The sequence below is a fragment of a genome, unplaced genomic scaffold (genome assembly GCF_019419815.1).
Source record: "Pyrus x bretschneideri cultivar Hongxiangsu unplaced genomic scaffold, Pyrus_bretschneideri_v1 Contig7, whole genome shotgun sequence".
Classification (NCBI taxonomy): Eukaryota; Viridiplantae; Streptophyta; class Magnoliopsida; order Rosales; family Rosaceae; genus Pyrus; species Pyrus x bretschneideri.
In genome coordinates this window covers 8,308,276-8,326,812 of record NW_025999809.1, presented here as the reverse complement: position 1 = coordinate 8,326,812, position 18,537 = coordinate 8,308,276, and the positions used below count along the sequence as shown (strand labels likewise).

At 33.5% G+C, this 18,537-nt stretch overlaps 1 protein-coding gene across 2 annotated transcripts; it reads right to left on the bottom strand.

Annotated features, from left to right (window-relative positions):
- Positions 1–5,958: 5,958 nt before the first annotated feature.
- On the bottom strand, positions 5,959–8,629 carry LOC125472365 (uncharacterized protein At4g26485-like). 2 transcript variants are annotated; one of them, XM_048573678.1, is made up of 4 exons: positions 8,297–8,629; positions 7,191–7,392; positions 6,607–6,969; positions 5,959–6,310 (listed from the first exon to the last, which is right to left on the bottom strand). In XM_048573678.1, exons 1-4 carry the CDS (start codon positions 8,448–8,450, stop codon positions 6,295–6,297), a joined length of 735 nt encoding a protein of 244 aa, XP_048429635.1. In that variant the 5' UTR covers positions 8,451–8,629; the 3' UTR covers positions 5,959–6,294. The 2 variants fall into 2 exon arrangements, with proteins under 2 accessions (XP_048429635.1, XP_048429636.1); XM_048573679.1 differs by lacking the exon at positions 8,297–8,629 and adding an exon at positions 7,792–8,281.
- Between the last annotated feature and the right edge of the window lie 9,908 nt (positions 8,630–18,537).

The following is an 18,537-nucleotide window of genomic DNA, read 5'->3' as shown; positions in this document are numbered from 1 at the left end:
ACTAATTGAATCACATTATTATGCAAGTGCGAAAAACTTTTTTTTTTTTAATTGGCACACTACGACTCTTAAGTGTTTAAAAATATAGAAAATAATAAAATTGATTGAATCACATTATTGTGCGCGTGCAAAATACCTTTTTTTTATCACATGCGGTATGCGTCTCTTAAGATGTTTTGAACGTGTTTAAAAATAGACAAAATAATATTTAATAAACAACTAATTAAATCACATTTTCGCGAGCTCATTGTGAGGCTAAGCCCACCCCACCTTCCACTTAGGCTAGATAATATTGTTTGCTGGAAAATAAATAAATAAATAAATAAATAACCAACCATTTGACAACTAATTAAATCACATTATTATGCGCGTGCGAAAAACTTTTTTTATAACCGGCATTATTTGCCTCTTAAGATGTTTTGAATGTGTTTGAAAATAGAGAAAATAATATTTAATAAACAATTGATTGAATAACATTATTACTTGCCTAGTGTGGGAGAGATACTAATTAAAAAAAAAACATTGTACAAAAAGAATTATTTATTAAAAATACTGTTTATATGACGAAAATGCCCCTGCATTATTTTGGACTACTTTTGAACTTTTTTGTTTGGGGGGCATTTTTGTCCAAATATTTTTGATGAAGCCGTGACCCCAAAATGGGGTTGCCGGCTTTATATATAAAGATATAACTAGAGCTTTTAGTCTATTGGTACTTCTCAAACATGAAGGTTATATATAAACTTACTCGATTAGGTACTTGTCGTGTCCACAAAGAAAGAAACCAGTGTGAGGAAAATTAAACACGATCCAATCAAATAGTTTATGAATCAGGTGAGGGTGTTGGCTCATGGTGTGGACGTCCACTTTATTAAAGGTAGTAATGTAAACTGACAATGTGTGGTATTGTTAGGGTTTGTTATGAGAATTAGTTATACTTTGCTTAGTCATTAAGGTAGGTGGTTTATATATGTAAATGCTGGTATATATATATACATATACCTAAAGTGTAAGATTATTCATTCAATATAATACACAATATTATTTTACTTTCTCTCTCTACATCTTTCTCTAGTTTCGAACATGGTATCTATCGCTGGTGTCTAACGACTTTCGATGATCCTCTTCTTCCACTCCTCTGTGTTCTCAAGATCTTTCTTCTGAAACCCTAAGCCACCAACAATGGCGGTACCTCATTCGCCTTCTTTTGACTCTACCTCTCAGCTTCCTCCTCCAACACATTCCTCAGTCCCAAATTTGTCCCCTAATTCGACCAGTTCTTCGATCACAATCCAGAACATTGGCTTGCTGGTTCTAATCAAATTGACAACCAAAAATTGGCTTACCTGGAGTGTTTTGTTTGCACCGATCTTTCTCCAGTATAATCTCACCGGAATTGTTGATAGCTCTATGGTGGTGCCGCCTAAGTACCTTCTTGATTTTTCAGGAAATTGCACTTCAACTGTGAATCCTCAATATGTGGCATGGTTTGAGAATGATCAAAACATTTTGATTTGGATCAATTCTACGCTCTCGAATTCTCTGATTCCTTACATTGTTGGTGTTACCACCGCTCGAGAACTCTGGTCCAAATTGGAGTCGCGCCTTGCGATGACGTCTCATTCACACATACATGAACTTCGTTCTCGACTCTGGATAATAACCAAAGGCGATTTAACCGTAGCTGCTTATCTTCAACAGCTTGAAGAAATCGCGGACGCTCTCGCAAATGCTGGAGTTGATGATTTAGAACTTATCTCTGTCACTCTTCATGGATTACCGCCTGAATATGATTCCTTTGTGGATGTTATTCAATTTCGTCTTGGTTCAAACACCATTGATGAATTACATGGCTTCTTGCTCAGTAAGGAGATTCAATTCACTAGTCGCAAGAAAGCTTCAACATCGGCACCATTTCAAGCTTACAATTCATCCACTGGAATTCTTCCTACACTGTTCGATGACTCAAGTTCTCAGGCGTATTATGTTCAACAAGGCTCAAATTTCAACTGCTCACAAGGATGTGGCATGGATCAAAATTTCTCTAACCCTAGAAAAAATTGCCCTAATAATTCTCGATCCTTCAATTCTCGTCCAAATTTATCTCGCCAAGGTCAATAGAGGTACAATCGAGGATCCAGATCTCAGTTCAATAATTTCAACAAAAGAAATTCCTGTCAAATTTGTCACCAATTTGATCATGAGGCTCTTGATTGCCCTCATCGAATGAATCCTGGTTATGGCAACAAGATTTTTCAAACTACATTTCATGCCAGCACCTCTTCTGCAAATCCTACATGGCTTATTGATACTGGTGCAAGCTCTCGCATGGCAAATTCCTCCAACAACCTTCAGAGTTCTGAAACCTACAATGGTCCTGAGCAAGTCTACATTGGCGATGACAAAGGTTTGCCTATCACTCACTCTGGTTCTTCTAGTCTTACTACATCTACACATACATTTGGCCTGAACAATGTGTTACATGTTCCTGATCTGAAACAAGATTTGATTTCTGCAAATTGATTTAAACTTGATAACTGGTGTTCCATTCATCTATATCATTTTCACTTTATTGTGAAGGATCTTACTTCAGGGAATGAGCTTTTTAAAGGTCTTGTCAAAGCTAGGTTCTATCCTTTTCTTGCACCCTTTATTGCTGGAAATCAATATGCTTATGTAGCAAGTACTAAAGCTCCTCAGGATATATGGCATCAACGTTTGGCCCATCCATCCTTCAAAATCTTAAATAAACTAGCTTTTCAGACTAGTATTTCTATTTCATATAGGCTCAATAAGTTTGTGTGTTCAAGATGCGCTCTAGGCAAATGCTCTAGAAAATCATTTACTTTTGTTCCTTGTAACACAAGCAAGCCTCTTGAGCTATTACACACTGATGTATGAGGTCCTGCACCCATTTCTTCTGTTAATGGATATCGATATTACCTTATCTTGGTTGATGATTTCACCAAGTACTCTTGGTTCTTTCCCCTCAAGTTAATTCAGCAATTGCTGAATTGACTTGGATTTGCAAATTATTGGTTGATGTTGGCCTTGTTTTTCCCTATATTCTCAAAATATAGTGTGACAACATATCTGCCATCTCTCTAGCTAAGAGTCCAATCTTCCATGCTCGAACTAAGCATTGGAGATTAACTATCATTATATCAGAGAGAAAGTTTTGGCACACTCTATCACAGTTCATTTTGTCTGTACACAGAATCAAACTGTAGACATTTGCACCAAAGCATTGTCCAAAGATCGTTTTCTGCTTCTTAGAGGCAAACTTTCTCTTTGGCTACCTCAGTTTAGTTTGAGGGGGGATATTAAGGGTAGTAATGTAAACTGACAATGTGTGGTATTGTTAGAGTTTGTTATGAGAATTAGTTATACTTTGCTTGGTCATTAGGATAGGTAGTTTATATATGTAAATGCTGGTGTGTATATATATACATATACCTAAAGTGTAAGATTATTAGATTATTCATTCAATACAATACAAAATATTATTTTGCTTTCTTTCTCTACATCTTTCTCTCACTAAATCTCTCTCTAGATTCTAACACACTTCATGCAGTATACTTCTTCATGTTGCTCTTTGCACTTAAATACTTAAGAGAACAATTGAAAAATAATTAGCATGAATGCAAAAGATAATTGAAAGGATTAATTAATCAGCCAGGAAGAAGTATATAATACTACAACAACAACAACAACAACAACAAAGCCTTGCCCTATTAAGAGGAGTCGGTTGTATGAATCCTCCAACATCATTGCACCAAAAAGTAGAATAAAATGGTTACCTTTAGAGTCCAGAGAAGTGGCAATCATGGTAGCAGAAGAGCCAAAGGTTTTAGCTAAGTAGGCAGCGAAGGAAAAGTCACCCTCACCCACTCAGACCAACTCCAATCCTTGAAGTAAGTTCTAAAATTTCCCTTCTATGCCCACCAGCGCCCCCCCCCCCCCACCCCCCCAAAAAAACCAACTACAATCCTTGAAGTAAGTTCTAAATTCTATGCCCACCACCCCCCCCAAAAAAAAAAAAAAATCATTCCAACCCTTATTCTAAAAATAAGTTAAGTGCTAGAACCAAAAAAAATAAACTCAAATACCAACCAAGAAACCAGTCTAGGCTAAATATCTTGACTCACTGTGCGTGCAGGTGCGCTGTGAAAAAAAAGAAAGCGCGCTAGTTAACGCGCTAAAAGCATGGCAATGCGCCAAAAAGCTAGGAAAATGGGACACTTTGAGGGGAAGTGGGGCCCAACTTGATGGGATTGTCGGCCACCCATATGCAATCTCATCTCCTTTATTTCTATCAGACGACATAGATTTCCATCTCTTTTAAATCTAACGGGTGAGATTCATTCTTTAATAATTTAAGACTAAAATTTTAGGCCAGAAAAATTGAGGTAGAAAAACTATTTTTGAATTAAAATTTTTAGATTTCATTCCAAGAGTTGGTAATGATCTAAAAGTATACTCTGAGAACTACTGTAATGTTTTATCCGTTTCTCTTGTTTATCCTCTTCCATTTGTCTCTGTTTTTTATTTTTATCTGAAATTTCTTGTAATTGTTTACTTGATCGTTGAAATATATAGAGTTACAGGATGGGGCAACTGTTAGGCTTCTCATTTGATTTAAATAATTACCATTTATCACTCCAAATTTATAGGCTTTACATGCATGCGCTTATATGGTAATTGTAGGGTCTCCTTGTTGGAAATTGGAGAACTACTAATTATGCTTAACTCTTTTGAATCCGTGCACCTTTGAGCTAGATACTTAGGTACTTACTAGTAAGTACTTATAAAAAATATTTTTGTTTATCATCTAATTTATCATCGTTAGAAGAGTTTAAATTTCAAATCTATGTAGTAGATAGACATCAATTTTAAAATCTAAAATCATCTAACGATGATAAATACGATGATGAGATTATCACTATGTTAGGGTGGTGAGGAATAATGCAACCTACTTTATATACTCACCTTTTTTATTTTGGCACAATAATATTTTAGCATGTTTTATTGTTTAAAAAATAATAGACATGTTCTTTAATTTTTTTTGGACTTTAAAAAGAAAAAGAAAAAGAAAACACGATACATCTTTTGATTGAGCCAAATCTGAATGTGAGTAAAGGATAGTACTATAGTTGATGATGCATGTCCATGTTGAAGTAAAAAAAAAAAAAAGAATACCAAGAAATTGAAGGAAAAAATAAAAGTAGACGAACTCAAATGCTTAGATTTTTTTTTATCAAAACTATTATTAGCACTTCAAAAATGTGATTATGAACTCGTGAAACCTTAACTTTTCCCTATGTTTGTACAACTTACAAGAGAGGAGTGCATGATAATAGTTGCCTTTTTGTATTAGTATGTAATTGTATAATATCATTCTTTCGATACTTAATGGACCCATTCATCACAGATCTTTCACATGAGCGGAGAGGCATCAAGTCGTGGGTTTAGCCTGATAAATTCAAGAGAAATAACTATTTGAAGTCGCGTCTGTGTATTTTTGCAATTTGACTTTGAGTAGAGGATTTATAAAATTATATTCTCCACTCTAAGTCAAGTTCCACGAATACAAAAACAACTTTTAAGGCCCTCAAGTATGATTCCAATTTTATAGGAATCAAACTCTTACAAGTGAGCCAGAAAATTTGAGTTATATGAGAGTGATTTCAATTCTAAATTCAATTTAGATGACAAATCTAGCACTCCTGGAATATTTAGCATCTTCAAATTAAATTTCCCTAGTGAAGCCTTCAGTAAAGGGGTGCATTTTTGCTCATGCTCGTGTCTATCTTCTACACAGATCTTGAAATTTAAACATACCCTACAGTGATAAATAATGCAGCGAGCTTCACTATCACTTGAGGGTGGTGAACAAAAATATTCCCCAAGTAAAACCCTTTCAGAGATTCGAGGATCAGGTAGCTGGACAAAAGGTAATACATGGTAAGAGGCACAAGATTAATACATCCATAGATAACTGCAGTTCATCGTCAGAATAGGAATATATATAATGTATTTGACTGGGATCATCCTACAATGTCTAAAGAAAGATCATCTTACAGAGCTTGGTCCTTGATTTTCTACTAAAAATCATATACAACAAAAAGCTAGGTTCTGTCAAGTTGATGATCACTTTCAAAACTAAGCTGGAAAGTAAAACTTCTGAAGTTATAGGGAAAGAAACAAGGGGACTCATGTTTCATGAAGAATCCCATCGCCTATCGATCGAAAGCGTACTCTCCATGCTACTTCTTACCAGCAGTCAATATCACTTTATGCGTAAAATGGCCTGCAAGAAAAACAAGAGTTAGGAAAAAAGTTCCGTTACAATAAGTTAATGATGAACATATGAAGCTGGAAATATAAGGTGACTCCGTGACTGGGAACTTATTTTCTTTCCACGGGTACAAAATTATACTCATTTTTAATGCCCTATTTATGGAGGGAGTTGCAGGGTCAATTTTCTCATTTGGTGTACTAACTCTAAAAATTTAGGCTCACGCAATGCAACTCGCTTGCTCATGTAGTAGTAATCAAAATCATACAAAACTAATCAAGAAAACAAATTTGATATGATGTGCTTACAGTTGCATGGGAGGACACGTATCCCATCCAGGCCCTGGACCCGAAGAAGTAGCGCCAAGGTGGAAACCAGAAGTGGTAGAACGGTACAACAATAACATTCTGGCAAATTTGAAGGTGCTAGACCTTCCAATAGGAAAAGTTTGATCACACATCCCAGCTCCTCTCTTGTTTTCATAACCTGGATAATCCCATATCAAGAATTGTTCTTCATGAACCAAATATAATCCAGCCATATAAGCTAACTCCACTATTTTCCATTCACTGAAAGGAAATGTTGTCTTGTGTGTCACATGAATTTCTCCTACTCCGGTCAGCATTTCCCTTGCATTCTCAAAGAATCCCCTGACCAAATGCTGATGAAACCTGAAAAATGCATGAATTTAATCTAGAATTTGAGTCCTATGTTTACATTGTTGTGCTAGTGTTCTGCTTGCTATCGAAATTAAGTCATTCCATCCTTCATTTAGTAACCATTCTCATATAAACCTTAAATACCGGCTTTGCCATAAACAAACACCGTATGAGCACAAAATATACCATGACCTTAAACAAAAAGCTGCATAAATGAGTGTGTTTGAACTTACCAAATCTGTAACTTGTTGCGTTCAGAGCCATGCAAGTAACCGGCGTGAGGAAAATTATAGATTATGCGATCAAAGCGTACACTAATCAGGAAAGGGTGCCTGCTCATGCTATGGACATCCACCTCATGCAATACAATGCATCCCATGGACTCTAATTCCTTCACATTGCTCATAGCTTTTGAATAATTCACCATTAACGACTCTACATTTAGCATGCAAATGATCAATCAAAACCCCTTTAGTTTAAACATAATAAAAATCAAATCTTTGTGCCCCTCTGCCTATTATTTCACCATTGATGAATTCTACAATTAGCATGCAAAGGATTTCAACCAGGATTCAGAAACCCTCTATAGTTTAAGCAAAAAGATAAAATCGTTGATCCCCTCAATCAATTATTTCATTTGAGTCACTCCTAAAATGTAAATTTTAGCACCAAATAGAGAGTTCATTTGCAACAACAATACTAAATTGGTTTTTTCATTTAATTTAAATTTCAACTGGGGTTTCTTCAAAATTCAAGGAATTGGGATGAAATTAGGAAAAAGATTTAAAGTAGTTGGATGTTGACACAAGTCAATGATTGTTGAAGTGTACACACCTTTGGTCTCTCGGTTTCTAGGGTCACCCTTCCTAGATATCAAGGTCATCATTATCTCAAGTGTAAAACAGCTATCTTCCCTTGATTGAAGGGAGTTGACGTGATTAACTTCATAACCTAGCGTTTGGTGTAATCTCCTTGCTTTAAGGATTGGATTAAGCCTAGGTTTATCCGGTCACTAGGGTTTGCCAGTTGATTACTTGTAGCCATCTCTCTCTCCTCTCTTCTCTCATGTATACTTGGTCTCTTGTACATTGAAACACATGAAATACATTACAATTTAAATCAGAAAATTAACATGGTATCAGAGCAGGTTCTTTTGTAACCTGTCTCTGCCCATTCTTACTGCAGCGATTATTTCTTCAGAGCCTGAACTATGGCTGAAGAAGGTTCTATGAATCTTGAAGTTGAAATTTCACAAGGTCTCTTGTACATTTGAAACACATGAAATACATTACAATTTAAATCAGAAAAGTAACAATGATGGTGGCTGTGTTGGAATTACCTCTGGAGTCAAGAGAAGTGGCAACCATGTTGAAAGCAAAGCCAAAAGCTCTGGCTAAGCAAACGGCAAAAGAGAAGTCTCCTTCTCCCACTAACAGTATCTTCTGGTAGCTGCTGTAATTCTTAATCCTTTTCTCAAAGCCAAACACTTCCATTTGACTGATTCAGTGATTCTCTTCTTTGTCTTCTTCAATTTTCTCAGAATTGTTTTGCCTTGCTACTATTATTTTCCACTTGGGAAATTAAAACTGTTTTAACTTTCGAACCCTTATTTAGCAGAACTGTTGAACTTTTTGAGTCGCTACGCTATCTATTGAAAGATGATTCCGATCAATTTAATAAGATTATTTTTTTATTTTTTAGAAAGTACATTGTTCATTAAGAATCCTGGAAACCGTACAATAAGAGGATAATGTGCGGACAGAAGCCTCAATAAAAAATTTGTGAAGAATTTCAACTCACTAAAAAATAGTGTTCCGTATAATTGACTAAAAAGCAATCATCATGACAAATTACAATAGAAACGACTATTATTCAAAACGAAAATAAAACCTAATAGTTCTCACCTATAAGTTACAACTAAAGAAAAATACTAATAGCAAATGTCTAGAAAAATTTAAATTTGAAGATGGAACAGTATTTTGGACATAGTAACATTCTTATTATTTGTATAGGAAGCGACTCCCACACAACTTAATTTTTCAAGACTCATGTTTATTTTTGACGTTTACATTGAGTAAAGTAAAGAATAATAAGAAATTCGAATAAATGAGAGTGTTCAAGAACAAAAATGAGTGTACAGTAAACATTGTTCATTCTAATTTACAAAGATATATATGGATTCGGATTTAGGTACAAGATGATGAACACACTTCTTTATCTAATTGATACAACTCACTTATGTTGTTTTCAACCTGGTTTTAGGTTGGCCAAAAGTCACAAATACTTGGGATATCTAACAATAAGACAGGCTCTAGCGTTTATAATTAAAAAAAATAGAGTTTATTAAAAGTATTTTTGCAATGACTGAAAAAATTATTTGTGAAAGTTTTTTTGAAATTCAAATTAAAAAACATTTAAAATGCATTTTAAAAGAATCACCAATTGCAATCAGTAGTATAGTTGCATTGTAGATTTTTGTTCCGATTATCCGTTGGAGATTAACGGTTTAAAGTAATATAAACCTCAAATTTAAAATTTATACTAGGGGGACCATTTCATTTGAGGCAATGTTCGTTTAGGTACGCAGTGATTGTTTTTAAGTCCCAAAATAAATGAGGTAATGGTGGAAGTCCAAAATAGGACGTCGGCGTGTCGCGTACGTGCGTTATAGAAGCTTGGGCCTCTAGCTTCCTGGGGAAGCTCCCTCTGTCAAATAATGGAGAAAAACATAAATATCATGTACAATTAAGAAAGTGATTTACTCAATTTTTACATTTTAAATTTATTTATATGTGTGAATTGATAAAAAAAAAGTTAAATGTTTGAAGTAAATAAATAATCTTAGATACTAGAAAAATCTCTCACAAACCAATCAAAGCAACTGAATTCATATAATAAAATCGATCTTTCAATTTTCATCTACATTATATTGAATTTATATTAAGAATATGAAAAATAATATTTAATGAACAACTAATTGAATCACATTATTACTAGCCCATTGTGAGGCTAAGATCAATTATTTGGAAAAAATAATCGATCTTTCAAATTCATGCAGTGGTATGTTTCAGTTGTCAAAATAACTTCTAATTTTATGCACAATGATTCACTTGAACAATTACGAAATTTCTTAGCTTATTCTTTTGATTTATGTGTTATTATGAAACCAAATAAGAAGTATGATTAAAAAATTTGACATCTTTTCAATTGGATTTTGTTTAAGAACATCTTCAAATGAGATGTCAAAATATCCAAATTAGCAATAACAGTAACAAAAGACAGTATTAATATTTCCAACCGAGAAGCCAAATCTGATGTGACATGACGTGGATTGACATCTCTCCCCCTTGCTGCCAAATTTGACAGCGCCTTCAAATTTTTTTAATTAATTATTAAATACTTTTTATTAATTTTTTTATTGGTTTAAAGCATTATCTTTTTGTTTCTTTTCATTCCCAATGCAAAGAAATTATTATTTTATGTTTAAAATTTGACATATCGGTTGGAGAGCAAAAGTTAAAAAAATGCCAAAGTGCCACGTAAGCCTTCAAATTTAAATTTTAGGTTTAAAATTTGACATATGCTTTAGAGATGGTCTAAGCTTCAATTAAGACCAATTTAAATTGGTGTATCTAAATGTAAATGTTTGAAAACTATTGTGGTGTTTTTACGTCTTTGCGTATATAATACTTATAATATATTTGATATTCGCGCGGCTACAACTTCTACGCGTTTACCAATCCGTACTCAAATTGAGAGGAATTGAATTGAGGAGGAATTGGATTGAGGAGGAATTGAAATGAGATGGAATCAGAATCAGATTCCTATTGAAGTTGTTTACAAAAACTGTCTGGAATCGGAGTAGGAATGATGTTGAGTCCATATAAGTTGTTTACTAATTCACTTCAATCGGAATGAAAACTCGGTTGATTACTATATTGCCCTTACATAAATAAATTATTTTCACACTAATTAATTTAATTAAATTCTTAATTAAATTTACATAATAAAATTTATCTATATAAAAATATATAAATAGGTTTTATTTATTTATTAAAAGATGATATGAATGATGTTGAATTCATATAAATTGTTTACTAATTCACTTCAATCAGAATGAAAACTAGGTTGATTACTAAATTGCCCTTGTGATTTGTGCCCCAGATGTACTGCTGGACCCACTTGTCACTGCTTTCTTCAGGCGTTGCATCTACTCGCCCATGCAGAGCGAATCTTTGGTCCACCAATTTCTGATACTTCATAATTTTTATGCTTTTGCTTTGTGTAGTGGCACTGGTGGCCCTTTACACTTTTGCTCTTCCTTAGTTTCTTTTTTTCTATTCTAAAGAGATTCTTTAGTTTTCCATAAATAAATAAAAAAGAATTAAAAAAAAAAGAGATTCTTTAGTTTCTTTTTTTCTATTCTAAAGAAACTTCGAGAATAAGAATCGGATTCTCTTTATAAGGATTCTGCAAATCCTTAAATCGTATCCGTTCATCGTACATCGTGCAGTTAGAAATCATTTAAATACTTTTATTTTAAATTAAATATGAATAGTATCTGAGGAAAACTAACCTCACGATATATAATGAACGGATACGATTTGAGTATCCTCAAAATCCTCACAAAGAGGATCCGGAAAGGATCCTCCTGGCTTTTAAAAGATGATAAAGAAATGTACCTAGAAATTCAAAATAAAAAACATAAATAATAAATTTCGGATCAAGAGCTTCTTCTATTGTTTATGTATTGCAGTGTGTTTAAATTTTAGTTTGACGATATATTTTAAACTAAAGGGTTCGATTAAACTACATAATAGACAACTTAATTTGATATCAAATTCTTCATCAACGAGATTCAAACCTAAAACCTTTTATTTACAAATGAAAAAAAGTATCAGTAGATCTTAATACTGAATTACCAATGTGTATAAATTTTAATTAACTAATAAAATACGGCTAGAGAAACGCTTGAACTGGTCGTCATTGAGTCATTACTTCCTTCGTGTAAGGAGCCCTGATGGTTCTTTATGCTTTTGCTTTTCATTAGTTTCTTATCTTTTTTTGGTTGAGAGTTTTTTCTTTTTCTAAAGAGACTTTGGCAACGGTTCGTTTTGATGACGGAAATGTTATATCCATTCTCATAACCACAAAAATTAATCATATGTATAACTGCAAATTAACCATTGAGGATTATCTATAACCATATTCACCGGATAACGGATTTTCAATCAATTATCGGTTATATCCATCTTCGTAAAAATATATATATATATATATATATATATATTAATCTAATTGATGCACTACAAATTTTAGTAGATACTAATTCCGTCATTAAATAACAACATCCAATTACAAAAAACATAACAACATATTTGAAGTTGTTCATGATAAGCCAATATGATAAATTGGTCCAATAGAAAAGAAAAAGAGGACAAAAGCAAATACAAAAGGAAGACAAAACAAATTGTCTAATAATTCCAAAACTTGTGATGACAAAAAAACGAGATATTTGCACTTCGCTTTTAGTTCCACCAAGCCAGCATTATATTTCATGGTGCTTCTCCTTCACACCCATCAATGGAGCATGATTTCTACATTATTAAGCAAATGACGAAATAATTAATATGAACCGTTGTACACATATAATCTACAAAGAAGATAGTTATATACATATAATATAATTGCCAATACTTACCTCATTCATATCCAATTTTGGGCGCACATTAAGGCTTTCAATGTCTTTGGATGAAGTCTAATATGGTGTGGACTTACAAATCTCCCACTAGTTCTACAAGCTAATTCGGAAGCAACTGTAGATATAAGAACAGCTAATGTATCCCTTGCCAAAGCATTTAAGATAGGATATTTAGTCCCATTTGATTTCCACCAACCCAAAATATCAAAATCAGATGTTCTAGGCAAAACAGCCTCTTCCAAATAGTGATCTAATTCTGACTTTACATTATCAGTGATTACAGTACTAGAAACAAACAAGTCAAAGTTATCTATTAAAGGATTCATCTCTTCAAACTCAAATTGATTTAATTGAGATGAAGTGAATGATGGTTGATAACCCATGTTAGAGATGTGATAGATCCACACTCTTTTACCAAATCATAACAATATTTGCGAATCTTATCAATTTAATTCGAAGCATATTGCCCATACATAAGAGGAAAGAAATACTCAATCAGCCTCATCTCGAATCTTGGATCCGATACAGTAGCTACAGCCATTATTCCATGAATCACATTCCAATATTTATCAAATTTCTCAATCATACTTCTTGCCATGTTTTTTTATTTCATCATGTCTAGATGTAAGCCACCGGGTTAGCGACAACCTGATCTCACAAATCTTTGGAAAATAAAGATTGGTTGTAGGGTACTTAGTTCCAAAAAAATAACTCGAAGACATTATAAAAACAACTTTAACTTCTCACAAATCTCTCTTGCCATCTCCCAATCTCTATCATCAGGCAAACACTTGTATTGCGACTCTCGTTGTTTCAAACGAGGGAAAACATAATCATTAAAAAAGTGGAATTCCACTTAGTTTTACAATCAAGCACCATCGTTTCTTAGTGCTTGGAAGCTTCAACTGACGTGCTGCTTCCACAAACTTTTCCTCTTTTTTTGTGTGTTGCTTTCCAGTAAACAACACTATCACGAATTTTCCCAACACCACCACCAATCACTTCCAGACCATCCTTCACAATTAAGTTTAATATATGCGCACAACAATGCATGTGAAAGAACCCTCCACCCAACAAAAGTGAACTACTAGAAATTTTTTCAAGAATAAGATCAATCATTTTATCATTTATAGTGCAATTATCTACGGTTAAGGTAGAAAGCTTACAATCGAGGTTCCAACCTAGCAAGCACTCCATCAAAACATATGAAAGTGTCTCGGTGGTATGCAGACAAGGCACATAAATAAATCTAAAAAAGTTACAAGGAAGATGGTTACAATAAAGAATCTGAAATATAAATCTAAAGCTAGACAATAATTAAATAGAAATTAAAGTATTAAAAATATAACCTTATTATTAGCTCTGCAACGTCCAAGAGTCATCAATAAAATATGTCGTTATTACCATAAATCCTCTGTTCTGATTACTTGCAGTCCACATATCAATAGTTAAGGCAATTCTAATCTTATTTTCATCCAACAATTGCATTGTTTTCGAACGCTCATAATCATATATTTTTAGGATATCACTCTTGATTGTGTTTCTTGAAACAACCTTAAACAAAGGTTGGACAACACTCATGAAGTTTCTAATCCAACATGCTCAACCATGGAAAGAGGGTACTCATGCAATATTATCATTTGGGCAAGAGCTCTCCTTGCACTTTCTTGATCAAAATGTATACAACTCTACTTTCCCATCTCCCACTTTTTGGGTTAGTGTTTGCTTCAATTTTTTTTGTCTCCGACACAGACATATTGTCACATGATGCCTCAAATGGCTGGTTCTAGTGTTCCCACCAAACTTCTTGTTATAATAATTACATATTGCTTTCATCACCCCCATCAACTAGTGTTCTTGTATAATGTTGCCACACCAAACTGCAAAGTCTTGAATTATTACCTTCACCATCATCACCTCCAAGTTCCTCAATCTCACCAACGACCTCATTTGGAGTTGGTATATCTTGGGGCTGAGCAATTTGATTTGGTATTTCTTGTTGCACAACACTTGGATTCAATAGGTGCTAGATTACAATCAGTTGGGGTAGATATTGTTTGTTCTTGAGACTTAAATTTTCTTTTAGACATTTTGATTGTTGCGAACACAACCAAATCCATTAATATGTAAACAAAGACATGGCATAATACTGAAACTGAATCAATTAACATGTAAACTATATATATAACAACAAACAAGAAGACAATTATTGATTTAATTTTTTATAATTCTATGTGTGACATCCCACATCGCCCAGGGGTGATCCTTATATGTATATCCCATCTCTACCTAGCGCGAGGCCTTTTCAGAGTTCCCATGGAACCAAATTGTCACATCCCGGCCCGGGGCGGGACCACTTCCCGAGCCCGCTCCACCATCGTAGCACGATATTGTCCGCTTTGGGCCCCGATTACGCCCTCACGGTTTTGTTTTTGGGAACTCACACGAGAACTTCCCGATGGGTCACCCATCCTGGGAATGCTCTCGCGCGCTACTCGCTTAACTTCGGAGTTCCCATGGAACCTGAAGCCAGTGAGCTCCCAAAAGGCCTCGTGCTAGGTAGGGATGGGATATACATATAAGGATCACCCCTGGGCGATGTGGGATGTCACACTATGGGCTCATAACATATGTAATAAACTAGAAAACTAACGCTAATTGAGAATTTGCATGAATCAAATAACATGAAAAAGAATGAAAGAGTATCTATTGAGCGGACAACGTGCACCGGTTTCTTGACAATGAGACTATTGAAAAGAGATGAATCTGATAAACTTGGAATATTTGATAATGGATATATAAAATGATTCAATGAATTAATTTTGTTGAGTATAACAACAAAAATATTGAATTGATGAGGTTGTTGGCATGCCCCATGCATGATGTTTGGTGCATAATAAAGATAGTATAGGGTTTGATGCTTGCATAATGAATTAGTATAAGGAGGGTTCGGTAAATTGAATAAAATTATATTATATATATATAAAAAAAAAATACATATATATATATATAATATATTCGGGTCGGATTCGGGGACGGATACGGATTGAAGACCCCTATAACCATATCTAAAATCATAACTGAATAAAGTTCACGGTTTTTCCCCATATCCATACCATACCCGAATTTTCATATCCAAATCCAATCCATTCGGATGGTTATCCACGGTTATCGGGTTTAACAGTTATAATTGTCATCCATACTTTTAAAAGGTGATAGACATGTACCTAGAAATTCAAAAATAAGAAAAGACGATGATTGTTGAAATGGATTCCCACATGCGTGAAATGGATTAAAGTCTCGTAACATGATGAGAGTTAGAAAAACTACGCGCGACTTACACGTTTTAAATGTATTCATATGTGTGAATTGTTTTAATAATTCTTTTTAATCACAAAAAGAAAGTCAAATATTTGAAGTAAATGAATAATATTAGACTATACTAGAAGAAACCCCTCATAAACCAACCAAAGCAACTAAATCCATATAATAAAATCGGTCTTTCAATTTCTATCTATATTCTATTGAATTTACATTAAGAATAGAGAAAAAATATTTAATAAGCAACTTATTGAATCACATTACTGCTAGCTCATTGTGAAGCTAAGCTCACCCCCTCCCCCTTAGTGTAGATAACATCGTTTGTTCAAAAAAAAAAAATCATTTGACAACTAATTGAATCACATTATTATGCACGTATGAAAGACATTTTTTATAACTGGCATTACGCGCCTCTTAAGTGTTTAAAAATAGAGTAAAACTGTACAAAAAGAATTAATTATTAAAAAACACCATTTATATAATGAAAATACCCCTGCATTATTTTAGGCTGCTTTTGAATTTTTCATTTAGAGGGCATTTTTGTCCAAAAGTATTCATACATCATATGGATTTACAAATATATAATTATTAGGGTCCAAAGGAAAGAAATCATAGTTACCCGCTAATATTGATCCTATAGTCTCTTCTTCTTTTTTCTTTTCTTTTTTTTTTTTTAAATTTGATTTTGTACAATATTGAAGTAGTTAATCAAGTTTAATAATTGGCACATCGTTGCATTGAATTTTGAGCCCTCTGTGATGAATTCAAAGTTTGGTGTCTGTGTCTTTGTTGATTGCTCCTACGAAACCTTTGCTTTGATTGTTCTCGAGAATTGTGAACATTTATTTGCCCCAATCGAACTTCTTCATTGCCGAATTTGGATTCTCAAATCGTGTTCGTTCATTGTACATCGTATGGTTAGAAATTATTTTAGATACTTTTATTTAAAATTAAACATCAACAGTACATGACGAAAACTAACCGCACAATATACAATGAACGATCACAATTTGATGATCTCCGGGATCCTCACAAAGAGGATCCTCATCCGTCATTGCCGACCTATACGAAGAAATTGCAAAAGAGAATGAATTTTTGTTTTTTTAAAAAAGGAAAAAAAAAATCATATTGAACTACAACGAAGGTGCAATTGTAAAATCTCCAACCAAAATACAGGTTTAAGTCTTATGTATTTTGATCCGAGTGAAAAAAAAAAAAAAGAAAAAAAAAAAAAAGGTTTTGTGTGAAGGTAAGTGAAACCTACTAATATAAAAAAAAATTGAAACATTATGCAACAAAACACTGAAATTTTAGTCAATAAAAAATAGAGAGAAACGCAATTAAGATGACAACCTGTGATATATTGCTCCTATCACATCCCTCCATACTTGATCTGTTGAAGTCCACTTGGAATTTTTCGTACTCCTACATGAACAAAAAAAAAAGAACAAGATAATTTATTTTTGAAAAAAGAAAAGAGAACATGAGGACTGTGAATTGTCAACAGTTAAGTAACATATAAAGTGATGTTAATAATAAAAATTCATGTCAAATATTTCATACAATACCATTTATGTGTATATTGTGAGTTACAAATATTATCCTTTGGTTTGGCCAATTTATTTGGCAATGAGTGAATATTAGATATCCATGTTTTTGTTGCACTTGGAAGCAAGTTTGAGTAGCAGGGGTTTAGGAGTCACAGCATGCGGCATATAGAGTTTTTCCCATGCATATTTGTGCATGCATAACGATATTTTTACTACCAAACATTTCGTTGAAATGGAAGACAAACACTAAAACACTTCGTACATGTTCAGGTTTAAAACTTTTATATTATCGTCCGAGTGGCAAAGTGCTTTTTGTGAAGGTAACTGAACCATACTAATGAAAATTGAAAGCCATTAGCTAAAAAGGATTGGATAGGATTCTTAATGGAAAATACATTTAGCTAAATCTAGCTAAATCTTACTTACATTTTGTCAAGGACAACGGCCTCTGTGTTGGAAGATCCAGAAAATGGTTTCTTTGACTCATTTTAAAAATGAACAAATTTAAATAGGCATTTCAGGAAAGAGCAGCTGCTGATCTGCACGCAGGGAGGAAAGAAAATGAGTTGTTTTTTCAAAAAACATTTACAAGGGAAATGTTATTAACACTTAAAATTTTTCATTTTACATTTGCTTGTAAGTGTTTGGAGTGTCAAATAAGATTTTTGAAGTACTAATAACAATTCTCAATTATAATAAAAAATAATAATTATTTAAAAAACATTGTTTATATGACGAAAATACTCATGTATTGTTTGATACATTATTTTGGGCTGTTTTTAAATTTTTTTTGTTTTAAGAGCATTTTTGTTCAAAAATTTTTTGGTGAAGCAGTGACACCAAATTGGCCTACTGGCTTTATATATATAGAGAAGATGTTGGTAGTTGGTCTTCACCGTTCTGCCAACTTTTTTTGATAGCCACTTTTTTCAGAATCACCTTAGTATCAAATTAGGGCTTCATCTGTGACATCCCGTTCCAAGATTTATTATATTTTATTCTCAATAG